The sequence below is a fragment of the Mauremys mutica genome, chromosome 11 (genome assembly GCF_020497125.1).
Source record: "Mauremys mutica isolate MM-2020 ecotype Southern chromosome 11, ASM2049712v1, whole genome shotgun sequence".
NCBI classification, from domain to species: domain Eukaryota; kingdom Metazoa; phylum Chordata; order Testudines; family Geoemydidae; genus Mauremys; species Mauremys mutica.
In genome coordinates this window covers 77,206,370-77,224,612 of record NC_059082.1, presented here as the reverse complement: position 1 = coordinate 77,224,612, position 18,243 = coordinate 77,206,370, and the positions used below count along the sequence as shown (strand labels likewise).

The following is an 18,243-nucleotide window of genomic DNA, read 5'->3' as shown; positions in this document are numbered from 1 at the left end:
AGATGGCTAAAATTGTGCTCGTTGTCTCCAGGTCCGTGTATTTCCTTATGCACTAAGATTTACCAAGGAGCAGCCGATAGACCAAGTGGTTCCTAAACACTGGTGTGAATCCCTGTATTGGGCTGGCTCGAGACTCTCGTATGCACCCCTCCTAACGCAGCTTCTGAGCTGCGCCCTGCGGCCTCCATGCTGTCTGCACTGTAACAGACCATGGAACTTGGGCTGCTCCCAACCTGGGCCCCATGTGCTTGGGAAGGGCCATGCTCTGGCTGCTACTGCCTGGTAAATGGGAAGAGTTGTCCAGGACCCTTTGCTATGAGCTCCTCTTATGGAGGATTTTTGCTCTGCCATTGGCGTTCCATCCCCATCCTTTACTCCCCATGCCAAGTGTTGGCTGCTTGTCACAGGCAGCTGCCATCAGTCAGGTACCTCTCACTGGACTCAGCCATCTCAAACAGCTCTGGGTGAAAATAGGACCATAGAGAACCCATGCGACCAGCGTCTTGGTCGGCTTCCTCTCTCCTCCGCGTCTCCAAATGCTACTGGGCAAGCTACCAGGCTTCACCCCCTTGCCGTGAACAGTGTCTTGATGGCAGTGGCATGTGGAAATCTATAGCAACCTGCCAAATTGGATTTTCTTTTTCTGCACATGGAAAGCCATCTTTGCCAATGTGTTCTGCGTGTAATTTATGGGGGAGGGGAGAGAACACTATGGATTCCCTCCCTGCCTTGCCCCCCACCCCCCCGCGCTACTACTTCATCCCCAGCATTCTCAAAGATGAGAGGTTGCTCTTAGCAACGGTTCTGCAGCACTAGCTTGTTGGAGAGGAGGGCTGGATTTTTCCCTGTGTCTCAGCACAGACCAGGGTGTCCAACTCTGTTGGGATCTGGGGGATGAAGTGAAAGTTGTCCTTCTGTTGCAGACCTCCACCAAGGATCCTCCTCCTTCAATATCTTACGGTCCTAATGCAAGTTCTTCCCCTATGTCGTCCCGTCACTGTTGCTCAGACCCCACCTGCAGCACCTCGAGGTAGCCTCTTGGGCCACCACTTGGGTTCTGTCACCATTGCCAGAGGTGAAAGGTGGTACATGGAAGTTTAATGAACTAGCCCTGTTTCCACCACAGTCCTCGTTCAGCAGCCAATGAGTCCCAATAGAACGGGGCGGTGTTCTGGTAGTCTGCTCTTTCCAACAGGGAGGGTAGGCCAATGGGCAGTGGCTTCTGGGACTCGGAACGAATGTTTTCTAGAAGCAGTAAGATGCACCACACTGACCTCCTCCAGTTCCCCTGGGCTCCCAGAAGCCACCCTATCCAGGAGCTGCCCTATGAAGTGAGATACCCAGAGCACAATATACCTTCAAGGGTGCAGCATAGCCCAAGGGTGGACACAGGGTAGAACTGCCCCTGCTATGGCATGGTTAGGATACTATCACACATGGTGCTGTTACTCCGTACGCTGCTATCCTACTGCTTCAGTTGCCAATGGCTCAGGTTTCTCGGAGAGACGCAGTCTTAGTGCTAATGGTCCTGGGTTCAGTTGATGCTGTCTATTAAGTGTGCCGTCAAGCTTCGGTCCACCCTGATGGTGGGTTAGCTGAGAGCAGCTGAACAGATCCGTTGTGGATTTGTGACAGCCAGATTTAGGTGATTTGAGTCTGACACCCTCTCTGAGTGGCCCTCCCTAGGGCACCCATAGGGGTGCAATGGTCTAATTACACAGCACCCGACAAACCTGGCTCCGAGCACAAGTCTGATGAATGCTCTGCCCTGCGGCTGGAACACTCATCACTCCCAGGGTGGGGAGCAGAGAGGAGGCACATGTGAGTTTTGGGGGCGGCAGGTAGATGCCTGAAATGCAGCAGAAAGAGCAGTGCAATGAATGGGGTGTGGGCCACTGCAGGAGCATTAGTGCCAGGCTCCTGCTGGAACCATCTTCCTCGGTTGTTCTCAGCCAGAGGAGTAATCCAGGGCACCTCTGCAGCTGAGGAGATGGTGGCTGGAGCAAAGGGAACAAGAGTGACCTTCAGGCCCAGCTGCCTTGACCCCAGGTGGGGAAAGGAGTGAGTTAACAGGTCCAGGAAAGACCAGGCTGAGCCCCCAAGCTAATATTTGGCTTGCTTGGAGCCTCTGCACTGGGCAGGGGGAACAAGGTGAAAGATGTTTTGGGGAAATGTGCATCGGTCCTGCACTGCCCCCAGTCTGGGCTGAGGTGTCTGCTGCCTGGGCTGTTCCTGCAGAAACTTTAAGGCTGGATTGTGTTGGACGCTCTTCTACCAGAAAGCTGGAGAAAGCAGTGGTGCTGATGGAGACCAATGCACCCCTGCTAGGCCCACCTACCCCTTGGCCAAGGTACATGTATTTTCAGTACCTGTGATGACACAGGGTGGCTGCACCTCACTGTCTCCTGGCTTTAGCCTTGTAGCAGTTCAGCATGGGAAAAGAACCATTAGCACAGTAACTTCCTAACAGGAGCCAGATGTAGCCGTCTATCAGAAGCTGCAAGTAACAGCCAGCGCTGCATGGATAGGGTGAGTCTGCCATTGGGAGCACACAGCTTAGAATGAGACAGGACAGGGCAGCGGCTGGAGGGGGTGACGGGACAAGGACAGGAGACGTCTGTTAAAATGAGACTGGCCAGAAGGGAGGCAGTGGCTTTCCCCTGGTTAAATGTTGGCAGCCTGCAGCGTGTAAGCAGCCCTGCTTCCCACCCCAGCTGCTCTGGCCAGCTCAGCTAAGCCATGGCGGTTCACTCCCATGTCCCAGGGAATTCCCGTCAGTTTGGCTAAGACACCTGTTCCTATTTCAGGGGATTTGGGATTCAAACAAGCTAACCCAGCTGTGCCAGGAACCTGTCCACCTGGAGCTTAGCCTCAAGCCCTTGTCTCACAGCACTAGGTTTTTCTTTTGGGTCAGGTAAGCTTCCAAACAAATCCATCACCGGCCTCCGAGGTCCTGCCGGAGACAACTTAAAAAGGGCCTCTACTTAGGGCTGCCTTGGATGTAGAATGGCTGATGCTAGACACCTGACTTTCAGGACAGCTGTGCACCCACAGTGCCCAGTGATTTTGACTTTGGAGTGCAGCCACTAGCGAAGGCAATAGACCACCTGTGGTTCTACGATGCACTACGCTGCATCTTATTCCCTGCCTGGCCGCCTTCCCACACGTGAGCAGCCTGAGCTTTGAACCAATGAGAAAATTGTACCATTAAATGGATTTAGTTACACTGGTGCAAAACCCGTGTGTGGACACTCCTAATCTGGTTTATTTTAACTAAATGTGGAAGAGGTGTAAACTCAGCCATGCTAGACTGCTCTTAGAGCAAAATGAGGTTCCTGCAGGTCTAACTAAACCAGTTTAAATTCACACTGTTGTATTTTTCTCTTAGCCAACACGTTCAGGCTTACACAAAGGAGCTCAGTTAGAACTCAGCAGAGTGAGGTCAAGGGTCCCATTTTCCTTGCGCCACATCCCCACCTCCCCCCTTCAAACCTAGGCACTGCGGAAGGAGGCTTGATTTAGTGCTTGGGTGTGTCTTGGCACTTGGCTTTGACAGGGGACGGCCTTTCACCTCCTGCCCGGGCCTGGTTGTGCGGCGGTTGTGCAGCTGCCCCGTGGCACTGGCACTGAATGCCGGCTGAGGTGCTAGTTTTCAGATGGTGACTTCCCAAAGGCAGCGGATGCCCCTTTCCCCAGCTTCCAGCATCCCGTGGACTCAGTGGGCCAGCACAATCTGTGGCATCCCTGAGGCACACGTCTGTAATGGCAGGACAGGGCTGCTGCTGCATCAAGGATGGCTTTTATTATTGGTGAACACCAAAGGAAAGCAATTTCCGGCCTCTCTCGAGGCTGAGCTCAGCCCAAGGGGAATGCGCTGCATTTGTGGTGGCACTAGCTGTGGAAGGCTGGCTTGGAGGCATATTTAGGCTCCTAGCAAGCTGCTAACAGCTCTCCAAGGGGCAAGGTCTGGCTGGCCCAGGCTATGATGTAGCAAAGAAGCAGGAGGCTTCTGCCCAGAGCCCACCTCTCCCTTGACAGGAATACGCTGCAGGGAGGAAGGGTGGGGTCTGCTCAGCTCCTGCCCCCTGTGCAGAGTGTTTGGAAAGGCCTCGTGGTGGGCGCATGAGGAGGGGCCTTTGCCTGACATCACATTGGCTGGGTGAGGATGTTTTGTCCCAAGCTCCCTTTGCCTCACTGATGGGCCTGACCCCACAATCCAATGCTCCTGTTCTTTGTGGGACCAAAGGCTCACAGGTTTCATTGTCTATCAGTTTGGGAGGGGGTGAGTTATGGTTTTACTTTGTGATCTAAGGCTGAATAAAATGTATTCCTAAACCGGGCTTTAAAAGCCTGGGTAGGGTAGTGTGAGTTAGGGCGCTGCACACAGGGCCAGGCACCAGATATGCTTGCAGTCTGGGCCAGTGACTCCCACCCCCAGCCCCGTGAGGTAGGGCAGTGCTATTATCCCCATTTTACAGGTGGGAAACTGAGGCACTGTAATAACAGACCCGCGGCCGGCCCAGGTCCACTGACTGGGGCTGCGGGGCTCCCAGAGGACTGTGCTGGAAGGGATGGTGGGGCGAGGGCGGCACCCTGCTTTTGCCCTCTAGTCCCAGAGGGGCAAAACTATTCAGGTGCCTAACGCCCACTAAAATCAGTAGGCGGTGGGCACCTCGATACCGCTGAGGCTCAGTGACTAGCAAATGGCTGCTGGCTGGCTGGCTGCTGACTGTCCCCTCTGGCCAGACCTCCCCCAGCAGAGAAAGGAAGCGACCCGGGGCCTTCTCTCTGGTGCCTTTTACAAAAAACAGCGTTTATTCGTCAGCAAACACACAACAGCAAAGTGACACCTAAGACAGCGACACAGAGACTGGACGAGGCCTGAAACCCCTCCTGAGAGAGACGCACATTAGAGTCTTTAGCTTAGCCCGGCCTGCAGCCCGTGGCTCTACTGCCCTGTGGATGCAAACAAAGATGTTTCAGCAGCACTCTGGGGTAAGGACGCCGGCACACACGCACCCACACGCCAAGAGGGTGCCAGCTCCAGAGTGAGCCAGGCTCCCTCACAAACCACCCTGTGTGTTCAAGGGAGCCTGACAGCAGCTGGGCTGAGACATGCTGCTGCTTCCATCCTGCTACATCGTGAGTAGCCCCTTAACTGCCTGTCTAGCTTGGCCCGGGGGTATTTTCAGGGGCAGCAAAGTACATAGTGAAAGGTGCCAACCTCAAAGTGTGGCTTGCAATTAATGTAGCCCTAAGTTTATGGATACACACACTGGACAAGCAGAGATGGGCGGCTGCATGTGCCACTAAACAGTCATATTGCGCCTGTAAACCTTGCTGGTCAAACACATGTGATTTGGCTTTGATAAGCTGGTACAGGCTACAAAATGGCCTTGCCTGAGCCCTGCTCAGCCGGCCCATACGATGTTTGCTGAGTTGCAAACTCTGTGCTAGTGAATCGCCCCAGACAGGTTCTAACACAGTTTAGTTCCCTTCCATCGATGGGCCAAGCGCTGAGCAAATCGCTCCAGCCGTGACCAGTCACCCCAATAAAAAAAGAACAAAACAGAACTGGCATTTGCTGTGCCCATGCTCAGGCTGTGTTTGCCAGCTGCTTTCCATGCCACGCTAGCCAAGGAGTTTGCTGGCAGTCACATGTGTGTGGCCAGCCACTTGAAATCAACTGTTGGAGGCTACCCAAAAGCAGTGGCTTTTTGAATGGGAAATGTGAGGATTTGAACCCAAGTCATTCGCACCCGGGGACGGGGGCGGGACACCACAAACAATCTTGTCTCCCTGGGTTGGCCAATCAGAATGACCCGAGAGAGAGAGAGAGAGAGAGAGAGAGACACACACACACACACACACACACACACACACACACACACACACACACACACACACACACACACACACACACACACACACACACACACACACACACACACACACACACACACGCTGCTGGACAAGCTACAGGACCAAGTGACTAATTTACACTAGTGCATCGGTGTGACAAAACGGCAGCAGGCGGCGAGGGGAAATGGCCCGATTAGCTCCTACCCACTCAGCTCAGGTTAGACCCAGGCTCGCAGGCTGTAATGCCCCAGCACTGACCAGCGTGAGTGCGTGACCCACTGACATTGCTGGTGCTGTAAGCGCTCCACTGCTGTGCCAGTACCTGCAGTGTAGGCGGGACCAACGCCTGCCCGGATGCATGTGCAACAAGCCATGTGTGTCCCGACATGTGGCGTGAAGAAAAGAGCTGAGGCTGGACGCGTGGGCTCATCGGGCATGGCCTTGCCCCAGGCAGAGGCAAGGGAAACCAGCAAGCCATTGGGCTCCAAATATTTGTGTGTGTGCAAGTAGTTTGACACAGGTTTGAAACTGCTCTGTGCAAATAAGGCTCTAGTACTCACGGCCTGGCCAAGCACGTGTTCAAAACTGTGGGCTAGCTATGTTCGTGGCCAGGGGTAGAGTATGGTGGCACCATCACAGTTTGGCCTCATCCACCCTGGCACCCAGCTCAGCAGCCCATGTTGCCACAGCTGCTCTGTTGTTACAGCTCTGCAGCCACACGTGTCTCACCTCCTGCCACCCATCAAAGCCCAGACCAGGCCCATAACTAGCGTTCTTCTTGGTTGTGCCATAGGCCTCAGCCACACTGTGCTGTCGCTCTTGCGGGCTGTGGTCACGCCCTGATGAAATCTCAGGTAGGGCGGGAAAGGCAGCTGGGAAAGCACAGAGGGGCAACCTGCTTTGGGCGTCGGCATGGCTTGCAGTTGTGCCGCGTGGGCTGGCTGGCTGGCAGCAGATCTGTACCATGGAAGTTAACAGCTCAGAGGCCAGTAGCTGGCACGCAAGCTTACACAGCACTGGTCCTGGGGTTTGGCAAAACCTTCCTCTGTCTAGGTCTTAAAGTAACACTCTTAGCAGCGATCACAGTTAAAATGTGGCATGGGCTTCGCTGCATTGCAAAACAGCACCATGATGGGCATTAACCCTGCTATAACTGTGGCCTCTGTGTAGGGTGGGGTGCAGCCCTTAGGGGCCCTATACACCACAGTTGAACCTACACTTAGCAACTACCCCTGCTGTTCAATCCAAGTCAGAGCTTGCAGGTTCCCTGCTCAGTGTACATGAACCCAGCCGATTGGGCTCCTCCCCATTGGACCTGCCACACAATTGTGCACCAGAAGAAGAGCAAACGGAACTATGCAAAGGGAAAGGGTGCGCGTGTGGCCATATTTCTGCACCCATTCCTGCTAAGCACTGAGTGATGACTGGCCAGTACTAACCGCCCTCTGCCACCAGCGTTCACCATCGTCTCAGCCTGTGCCCCTGAGCTCTTAAATCAAGGGTGGCCAACATGAGCCTGAGAAGGCGCCAGAATTTACCAACGTACGTTGCCAAAGAGCCACAGTAATACGTCAGCCGCCCGCCCCCATCAGCTTCCCCCCACGTCCAGTGCCTCCTGCCCACCGGCAGCCCCACCGATCAGTGCCTCCGCCTCCCTCCCCACACCTCCTGATCAGCTGCATCAGGGAGAGCAGGAGGCTCTGGGGCGGGCGTGAGGGCACAGCAGGCTTGGGGGAGCGGGCGGGAAGGGGTGGAGTGGGGGCAGGGCCTGGGGCAGAGCAGTGAGCGCCCCCACCCCCCCCAGCACATTGGAAAGTTGGCGCCTGTAGCTCCAGCCCCGGAGTCGGTGCCTGTACAAGGAGCCGCATAGTAACTTCTGAACAGCTGCATGTAGCTCCGGAGCCACAGGTTGGCCACCCCTCTAATTAAGCTATAGCCTTGGTGTCACAGCCCCCGCTATTGCTCCTGACTGATGGAGCGTCGTCTTTGACTCCAGTGGCTTGGCAGAAGGGAGATCTGGCTCCTCTCCCTGCTGTTGCTGTGAAGGGCTGATGGGCCAGGACCAGCAACCAAGATGTCTTGCAGTGGTCATGGATTTGCAACAATAGTAAATTGCTCTCTCCATTGCTATAAACCTGGTCCCACCGCATGGGACAAGGACACACTGGAAGGAGCGAGGCACTTTCTGAAAGGGTTAGGTAGCACATGTAACTGTCCCTAATCAGGAGGGGGTGGGATGGACGGGGCAGAATTAAGTAGTTAGGGTCCCCCCCACCCTGATCCTGAATAATATCTGGCGGTGAGGGCTTCATCACTGACAAAAGCACCCACATGAACCCCCTCACAAACACTGGTCCCATCACGTGTTCCCATGCAGCAGCCAGCAGGAAGTGGCCCTCACTGAGCTTGCTTTGGCCGGTGCAAGAGTGTGGGGGAGCTGTGGATGCTGGAGGCCACCACTCTTGCTGACGTGCTATCAACATGGAACCCCAGCAGCGGGTATCAGCACAGGCCAGATGATGGGGGCAGTGCCAAGGGTGGGGCAGTGTTGCCTCCTCTCCTGCCCTTCCTCAGCCATCTGCACAGGAAGTGAGAGATCTGAGAACAGAGGGGCACATCCCCATGCCGGCCCACTTGAGTTGCTCTCCCAGAAACGGCTCCAAACAACGGCCCTGGCCCTGGCCGACTAGGCCTAGCCCTGTTCTAGCGCGGGGCTGCTCAGCCCTGGCTTGGGAAGCTGTGGTAATCGTGCTCTGTGCCCTCCCAGCAGCATCCAGCTGATGCCCTCAATGTGCTTTACAAATACTTCTGTGAATGACCCACCCCATCCCCAGTGAACGTACTATCAGCAGTTCCATTTCACAGCTGAGGAAACTGAGGCTGTGAGCAACATGAAGGGACTTGCCCAGGGGACCAGTGGCAGAGCTGGGAAGGCCTCTGGGCTGACCAGCCTCTGATGGCTAGACTGCTCTCCCTCTCCAGCAGCCCCTTCCTGGGAAGACCAGGGTTTAAAACCAGCCCCGGCAAATTCCTTTCCTTACTTACTTAGCCTGACGCCAACGCTCAGCTCCTCTGATTCACCAGCTGTCCCTGCCACAAAGCCGGGCCATTGGGAGTGTGTGTTTGGTGCCCTGTCCCTCTGCTCAGCTTGTCTGCCCTGCTCTAGCGCGCAGGCTGCCCTGAGCCAACGTTCCCGCCCCTCTCCCGCCCACAGAACAGACCGCCCAGGCCCAGCGGAGAGGCGGGCGATGGCGCCATGTGCTCGGATTCCCTACAAAGCCACGTACTTTTTGGCCGCAGCGCTTCCCGTGTCGCTGCCTCGAGACAATTTACACTAGCTGAACTAGCGCTGCCACATATTTTATTATTTCTTTAAAACGTATTGATTTCCTTCCCAGCACACAGGAGAGCAAATGAGTCTGGAATGGCTGACACACAAGTCCCGAGCTCTTTGGGGAGGTACACTTGACAGCGCGGCATTTCCTGTACCGTTTTCCGGGGCTAGCATAAGAAGTGACCTTATGTGGCAACCACTCCAGGCCCAGCTGTGAAGTCTGGCTCCAGAGCCAAGTTCCCTCAGCGTGTGGGGAAAGTGGTTTGGGGTGGGAGGCTCTCTGAAGACAAGCTAGGCCCCCTCAATCCATTGGCGGCTCGAGCGGCTGTTCAGGGCATAAGTCTTGAAACAAGGCAAGCCCAGTCTGGGGCTGTTTTGCCACTAGTGCTGTTTTTAAAAACCATTCCTCCTCGATCATTGGCTCAGGGACCGTTGGCCTAAAGTGCCTGGCTGCCACTAGCTATAAGGAAGCCTGGCTCCTGACCATGCCCCCGCCAGCTCACCCCCAACAAGGCGGTCGACACGGCTCATTTTCTGCCCATCAGCCAACTCAGCGCTGAGGACATGTTTTCAATCTAGTGCTAGATTGTATGTGAGCACATGATGCTGGCAGACAGGTGTTGCTAGGTTACGCAGAAGGGAGGACTAGGCCTCTCCGCTGCAGGCGAAATTCTCTGCCCTGTGCTATGCAGCAGGTTGGCTGTCCAAGAATATGCTGATAATCCCTTCTGGCCTGACACCCTGTGACTCTGCACAGAAAGCAGGAAAGAGGCCAGGGAAGGATGGCAAGGAACCATTAGCTGAAGTGGTGCATGGAGCATTGTGCTGCAAAGGAGAAGGCTTTGTGCCATGACTAAAGTCACATGGCTTTGAGACGGCAGGCCCTGGCCACTTAGGGTATGTCTACACTGCAATTACAATCCTGCAGCTGCCCCATGCCAAGCAATTTGGGCTCGCAGGGCTCGGGCTGTGGGGCTGTTTAACTGGAAAGTAGGCATCCATGTTTGGCCTGGAGCCCAATCTCTAGGGACCTACAAAGGGGGAGGGTCCCAGACCTTGGGGTGCAGCCTGAGCCGGAACGTCTACACTGCAATTAACCAGCCCCGCAGCTCAAGCCCGTGAGCCCGAGTTGGCTGGCAGGGGCCAGCCGCAGGGTATGTCTAACTGCAGCGTAGACAGATGCAAATGCAGCCTGTGACCACCCTTGCACCGTAACTATAGGGGATGGCCAAAGCTCAGCACCATGACTCGATGACTTTGTTTAATGGTTAGTTTCACTGCCGGTGACAACTGATCAGGTATTTCTAGTCAACTGGCAGGATGACCCAGGTGCAAGCAGACACACCTGTGCTTGGTTTGATTCCCCTGAAGAAAAAATCTATTGATTTCCCCATAAATAGCTTAGACACCTGCTCTGTATTACCCCCCACTCCCGAAAAAAAGTATATGACAGCCTCTAAAATATAGTTAAAATATTACAAAATGAGCTACGTGCACATATAAAATGTATGGCACAAGCAGCTTGTCTCAGTATTTATCATCATGTACTTTACAATCTAGTCCAAAGATCATAGAACTGGCCAGTGTGTCTCTACTTGATACAGTCATGCCTGTACGTTGCGGCTCTGTGCAATACATGATCATCACGCAGATAAAAGAAATCAGTGACACACACTATGCTCCCCCTGGACTCAGTGATATGTCATTGAAAGAGGAGACAGGGCACATCTGCAACACCCCATAGCGTTTAAAACTCATGGATCCAGCTCTTGAAACTCATGAGAAATGTTTACAAATCATGAGATTTTAAAAAATATAATAAGATTTGGGTTCTTTTTATTTGCCTTCAGGGATTTTGGGGTTCAGGTTTTCAGGCTTGTCTCTAGAACCAGGAGGGTTGGAAACTTATATTGTTTGAATTAAAGCTGAGGTTCCTAACTCCAGGAGCTGGGGCTTTATGGAAAACACCAATGACCAGGAGACTTGCAAGAGTATGCAACGTGGAGCTGCAATTTACAAGGGAAAAAAAATCTACCCCCATTTCAAGTCACCTTAATGGCTTATGCAGGACTGAAGCAAGCCTTGATTGTGGCACAACCTCTGGGCCTCTCTCTAGGGCAGTTCTAGTTACTGGGATGTTCTTTTATGGGGAAGTGTCAATGGTGGGACTTGGGCATGTGGTCCCCACATGAGCTCTGTGCTAGCTGAGCTGAAGAAGCTACTCCAGCCTAGTCTCCAGTGACTGTTCTATTTCCCACCCCACCCTCCTTAACTCCTGACACTGTCCTGGGGACCAGAGTGGAATGGTCACTGAGCACGTGCCCTGCTCTGGGGGTGGACCGAAGCGGGGAATGGAAGAGCTAATCCCTTGGGTCTTTCAGGGTGGGTGACTGATGGAGCAACCGTGTCTCCAAAGGCAGGAATTCCTAGTACAACATCACACTGGGGAGGCTGGAAAAGGAAGAACTGAACGTTCGAGAAGGCTCAGTCTGCACTAGCAAACTGCATAACCATCAATCCCTGCCCAGAAGTGATGGCAGTGGTGGAAGCTGCAGGGTGGAGATGACACTGGGGTTTTTGCCTGCTTGTCGCCCATCTAGTGTAGACAACACCACTTGCAAACTGTACGAGCCCTGCTAGTGTAGACAAATCGCTGAGGACAGCAGAGCAGCTGCTCCTAGGTTCCATTCAGCTCACAGGACCCATTCTCTTGGGAAGGGGCACACCCCCTACAGCGTTACACTCCCACGGCCACGGTAACAAACACCGGGCAGATCAGTTGTGGTGCCTGCTATTGGTAACTCCTTCCCCACTCCTACCCCATCGAGGCCAGCGGTGGTTTGGCCAGTGATTACAATACAGTGTCTCATTCTAACGCAGCATCTTTCTGTCACTGCAGGTCTTTTCCTCTCCTCCTGCCCTCCGTCAGGCTCTCTCTCTCTCTCCTGCTTTCTTCCGCCCCTCTAGCACTGCCCTCTCCCTTTGCAATGTCTCCCCACTTTCCCTTCATCTCCTCTTTGCACCTCCTTGGCGCGCACACTCAGTCTTGGGTTTACACCTGCCACGTGTCAGGCGCGTGCTGGGGAGCTGTGACAGCCGTGACGCAGCAGGATGCTGCCGGGCGGTGACGTGTACTGCAAAGCGGCTGCGTGCGGGTCTGAAGACCAAGAGGCTGGACGGTAGGCTGGTGGTGGGATATGCAGAGGTGGTGTAGCCAAGGGGTTAATTTCATCTCAGAGCCAAAGACCACCACAAACGTCTGACACAAACGCCATCACATTCCCACTAGTCTCAGCCCCCTGTCCTTTGTGCACACACGCTCTCTGGGTCAGGGTGGGTGGGGACACCCCACACCCTTGTACAAAATCAGGAAACTACACCCCAGGAGTCTCCTCCCCGCTCTACCCTGCGGGGTGAAATGCTAAGGCAAGGGGTGCAGCGGATGGGCAGTCCCCACTGCTCTGTTCCCCAAGGAGCTGGAGCCCCTCTAGTCAAGAGAAACGATTCCATAGTGGTGGCACATATCAACTGGACTTCCTAATGCAGAGATTCACCACAATTCACCCGCTCCCTCACATTTGTTTTTAATTTGCCACCTGAGAACAGCCAAGTGTCGACAGGGGATAATACCCCAGCCTAGACCCATAGCTGGCTGGGAAATCCCTGGGCCAAGCTTATCCCTGGTTTAACACCCTGGACTTTAGTGGCATTACACCAGGCATGCGCTAGACCCACTGTATCCCCTAAGGGGTATCCAGTGTCTGTAAAGGTCTGCTCCACTAATCCAGTGCCCGCGAGGACCTGGCAGGGGTGGAGGCGGGGCGAGGGGGGAGGGAGATGAGGCCAGCTTCAGAGCACTGAGCAAGAGCAAGCAGAGAGGAGGCTAAGTCGGGGGTGGCCATTTCAGGGCGACACCCACTGTCACCCCCAAACTTCTGTGCCATTGCTGAAGCCAGTGACGACTCACTGCAAACACCTCTTGGCCCTGCCTGTAGCCAGCTTGCAGGCCTGAGGATCGGCTCCACCCTTTCAGTCCATCAGGCCAGGGGCCTGGAAGGGGGATTAATATTTCAGGGATCAGATTTGGGCTAGGGTGGGAACTGAGTAATAAATACGGGACAGATCATTCCCATTCCCCTTGCATCCCCAGCCCAACCCACCTGCCCCCTTCTCCTGCACCCCGTCCCGGCACAGAGCTTCGGCAGCCCCAGCCGCATCGCCCGCTCAGTACCCCGCCGTGAAAGAGCTGTTGTAGGTTTCAGTGTGGAAACAGGTACTGTGAGACGTACTGGTGAGGCTATAGGCAAAGTAGGCCACGGCGGAGCCCAGTGTCAATCCGGTCATGTAGGACACAGTCATGGTGTTACCTGCAGGAGAAGGGGAATGGGGAAGAGAAGCCGGGAGGTTAACCCTCATCTGCCAGACACGCGCTGACGGCTCAGACTCTAGACCCTCATACCCGGAGGTGTCTCCACTCATGCCCCTGGGCCCCGCCGGATTTGAGACCGAGTTTCCCCGCTCTAGCTCTGATCTGTAACATACCCCCCAGAGCAATCCAGCGCTAGCGCCAGTGGCGATGCTACCAGGCCAAGGGAGAGCGAGGGTGCATCCAGTCACTGGTCTGTGCCCTGCAGTGGATAGGGGCGCAGCGCTCTGGCTCCACAGTGGACCCTCAGAGCAGGAATTGGATCAGCATGGGCAGGAGGCAGCCACCAGGAGGGGAACTCTACGGGGGCCAAAATGGTGCCACCCTCCCCAAAGGGACGGCAGGATCCTCACACCTGCATTGACCTGCTGCCCCTCTGCTGGACTCAGTTCAGCCCGAGAGAGAGCCCCAAGCATAGGTGCTCTTAGAAACAGGGCTTCTGGGGAATGACTCTCATACTGGGCTGGCGCCACAGGGTAAGTCGCGCTCGGTGCCAGTGCTGCTTGCAGAACAACATGCAGGGCAGCTGGCACGTCGGTGCATAGCCAGGCTTTGTATGGCTTCGTGCAGAGGCAGCGCTCTCTGGCCTGCAGCCCTCTGAGCCTGGGGGCTCTTGCAGGGATAACAAGGAACAGGAGAGGGACTCGACCGCCCATCAAGGCTTGCTTCCCACCCGCACCCGTTTAATATTTGGGAGTGATCCAACCTCTTCCTCTCTCCCCACCCAGGCACAACTGGTCTCTCCCTGCTGCAGTAAGGGTCTCTCCACACTACAGAGAGCTGTGTAACATGTAACCGGGATGGGACCTGGTTCCATGCACACGGCATCTTTTCCCCCACTGGCTGCCCACACCTACCACATCCCACAGCTAAGTCTGCAGCAATGCATTCTGGGTACATCTGGGCAATCTCCTGCGCTGCCTCAGCTGCTGCTTCCAGGTGCACTTGGGGCAATGCAGCTGAAGCAGCATGGGAAATCCCCTCTCATGCACACACGTGGGAAGTTGGGGGACTTACTAATTCGGTTATAGTGGCACGGCCCAGCCACACAGCATGAAACACAGGTGCCAACCATGTTACAGGGTCAAGAGCAATGGCAAACCACAGCACACTATCTGGTTAGGAGCCACCTGCTAGCCGTGGCGTGTGTGGCCATGTGTTAACCCAGTGAAGAACTCAGCAGCACCTGTAGTGCAGACGGGCCCGAAGGTGGGAGCAGTGACAAGGGTGTATGGCAGTACAGCCTGGTCCCCTTCTAACCCTGGGAAACACAAATGGAACTTGTGATGTTGTAGGTCCAGCCAGCACTGTCCCTGCCTCCCTAAACGGCTCCCGTGAGTGGCTGGCTTGTGTCAACACGTTATTCCTCCTACCTGCCAGTTCCCGCTGCTCCGGGCTCACTTTGCCAGCAGCTAGGATCATGGGTACGCTGCCGAAGTACCCATTGGTGATCCCCATGAGGAGGGAGAAGATGCAAGGCCAAGCAGGGTGGCTGAAGGTGGGTTTCCCACTGGGGTACACGCACATTATAAAGAGGGGAATGAAAATCACTCGCAGGCAGGAGTAGATGAGAAGGTGGGTCCCTCTCCAGTCATAAGGCAAGGCAGCCAGGATCTAAAACACAGAGGGAAAGTCCCATTGTGTTGCAAAGTAAAGCGACTTCTGGAGTAAAATCTAGATCAATAAAACGCGAGGCTGTTCAGGAAGCCGGCCTAGACTGAGTGATAGTTTCAGAGCAAAAAAGCCACTGGAAACAAACAGGTCTCTACTGTGGCATCTGAAGGAATCCAAATTTAGCCCATCCTCAGTAACAATCCAACGCCATTTAGACCAGACCCTCAGCCCAAACACACACCAACCACATCCTTAACAACACACCAGATCAGCAGACAACCCGGTTTTAACGGATTGGTTTTCTAATAGCAGAGGAGGGAAGACAAAGTCTGTAAAAATATGCACTGCAGGAAGTCATGAGCCACTCCAAGCCCTGGCCTGAACCTGGGCAATTGACTCCCAGTTCTCTTCCACGGCAGGGTAGACTGGCCATCAGACGAGACCTATTCCTTAGTAACCTACTGCTCATCTGGCACCTCAATGGCTACCCACCCTCCCCAAGGAAGCCTGCACAGGAAGTCTAGCCAGGACCCCTCCTACCTTGCCTACAAAGTCCGAGAGGTTGAAGACAGCCATGATTAAGATGGGGAGCCACTCCCCAAGAGTGCAGTTGCGGATCTCCGACTCCAAACCAGGAAAGAGGCACAGTGTGATGAAGTAGGTCATGGCTATGGAAAGCATGTAGGCCCAGATCACCCTGGAGACAACGTAGCGATGGAGCATCATGTCTGGAGGAGGACACCAAAGCAACTCGTCAGCTTATTACTAAACCCATGCTCTTGCCCCTGCGGAGCATGGCAGTGAGTGGTTCACCTTCACCAGCCTTCGCCCGGGTCTAGGGGTGCTCACAAAGGCACTGATTAGTTCTGCACGTGAACGGATGCTTTCCCAGCATGCGGCAGAGATGTATCAATCCAGAAGACCACACTGGCTTCTGCCCTCAGAACTCTGACCCCATCTCCCACATTGGAAACCCATTTGCCCGTGCCAGACTCCATTCCCTGAACTGTGGCTCAGGTTCAAGACTGGTGTAAACAGTTGCTGTTCAAATGACTTCAGCAGAACTCAGGGCTGAATCCAGCAGGCTACCTAAGCAGTCTCTCTGATTGCCATCGGACACTAGAGCTGTATGAATGCTGTCATTCCACACGTTGTGTACATGCCACAACTGCAACTCCAGGGAATAGCTAACTTACACTAGCTGTGACCTCCCTGTCCTCCCCTGCCCCCGTGAGAACAAGCGAGAGAGACTATGGTAGCTGGCAGTGTTATTTTATGTCCAGTGCTTGGTAGAAATGTTGCCTCAGACTCCCTGTGATGTGCATCTTGGGATACCATGAGATTACCTCACTTTGGCCTAGAAATTTCTCTGCCTCCACAGCGCGATGTGTTGGACAGATTCCACCTCCCACACCAGAGGAACTGCATCTCAGAGATGCTGTGTGTATCTAGAGCATGAAGCGTTTGGGGGTGGAAGGTCTATCCTAGGGATAGACGTCTATGGCTGCCATCACAGTAACCTCTGAGTGCCTCGCACATACTGATGAACTAGGGGCGTGTTTTCACCCCGTTTGTGCAAATGGGGAGGCATACAGAGAATAAGTGACTTGCCCAAGGTCACATCAAAATGCTGTGGCAAAGGAGGAGCTGATCCCAGATGTCCTGAGCCTTTAGTAAAGGAATATCCTTCCTCCCCCAACGGCACGACAGAAACGCTCAAGCGGACGCAGTACTATAAAAAGGTGACCATTCCACTTTAAATGGCAGCCTCTGAAAGCCCCTTTAAGTGAGAGTGGGACCAGATGTCCCTGCCAGCTAGAGCAAAAGACAAGCCGCTCGTCACGGTGAGTGCCGGAGAGCGTCTGAACAGCCCGGCTAGCGGGTCCCTGCAGCTGGACACTGGTGTCCTACCTCGGAAGCTGGGCCAGCTCCTTTTGATTCTTGGTCGAGGGACGTCAAACCTCACGTAGGTGCCGCTGCCAGCCAGCTCAGTTTCATGCCCCAGGCTGCCCGGAGGGGAGCCCACCTGCCCACAAGGCCGATTTTCCTGGGGAAAGCACAAGAGGGATCTGGGTAGCGTTGAGCCAGGGGGTATTTTGCAAAGAAAAGCTCAGTGGGAGGAGGGGGAAAGACTCCGGGAACTTATCCAGCTTGATGTAAGACTGTCCTGCTGTCACTAGCAAAGCCAGAACAGATGAGGTCAGTGGCTCTAATACACTCCTCCCAGGAAGGGCAGAGGGAAATATGGGTTAGATTTAGACACCCACCTTTATTGTACAGATCTATATACAATACTTCAGCTTCTCGCTGCACCTATGCACCAGTAGAGGGCGCCACATACCTCCTAAAAGAGGGGCTCTCACATTTTTCCGTAGTGTGCACAACAACGGAAAGCAGGTTGTCTTGTAGGTCCATCTCCTCCCCCATTCCGGGCTGCACAGCCCACCTCCCCTCCCATGCCCAATCGCGTACCGTCCCTGTGGCAACCTCAGCAATTGTTTGCACAGGACAGTAATGGTAGGAAAATCTTAAATGTCTTTTTAATGTCTTCATGTCACAGCTACAAGCAAAGAGCAGGGGCCAGCCTGCAGAGATCAGGCGGCCCACCAGAAAGTGCTGAACCGGCGAAGGGTGGCAACCCCCGGTCCTACAGCCACCTGAGATGCAAGCCAATTATCACACTCATTCATGAACATCGTCTGTGAGGGGCTAGAGCGCGGAGCGCTGCATTTCTAGCCTACCACTCTGCCTGCGAAGCTGAAGGAGCAGCCCTGCTAATGCCCTTCGGCAGGGACTTGTGTGGCAGACAGACCGTGATGAGAAGCAAAGCATGGTTCTCATGCCAAACAACTGACACCACTGGTTAGAGCTGGTCCGATGGGCCCAGCCAGCTGCTTTCCTGGGTCTGAGGGCAGATGCTGTGCTCCAAGTTCTAACTCAGCTCTGGATTCTGCATCAAAAGGCCTATCAAAACCAGCGTATCTTTGTACACCTTTGTCAGTCCTTC

The 18,243-nt window shown here is 54.5% G+C and overlaps 1 protein-coding gene across 2 annotated transcripts in view; it reads right to left on the bottom strand.

The window, feature by feature from the left end:
* Nucleotides 1-4,787: 4,787 nt before the first annotated feature.
* Nucleotides 4,788-18,243, bottom strand: part of SLC29A4 (solute carrier family 29 member 4) — a 30,512-nt gene continuing 17,056 nt past the window's right edge. Inside the window, exons 8-12 of one of the 2 annotated variants that reach the window (XM_044979487.1) lie at nucleotides 17,148-17,283; nucleotides 15,777-15,964; nucleotides 14,996-15,236; nucleotides 13,357-13,563; nucleotides 4,788-4,956 (exon numbers count right to left, since the gene is read on the bottom strand). In XM_044979487.1, coding sequence (XP_044835422.1) covers nucleotides 13,421-13,563; nucleotides 14,996-15,236; nucleotides 15,777-15,964; nucleotides 17,148-17,283 — 708 coding nt within the window. In that variant the 3' untranslated portion in view covers nucleotides 4,788-4,956; nucleotides 13,357-13,420. The remainder of the gene's footprint in view (nucleotides 4,957-13,356; nucleotides 13,564-14,995; nucleotides 15,237-15,776; nucleotides 15,965-17,147; nucleotides 17,284-18,243) is intronic. The other variant, XM_044979488.1, reaches the window with a different exon arrangement.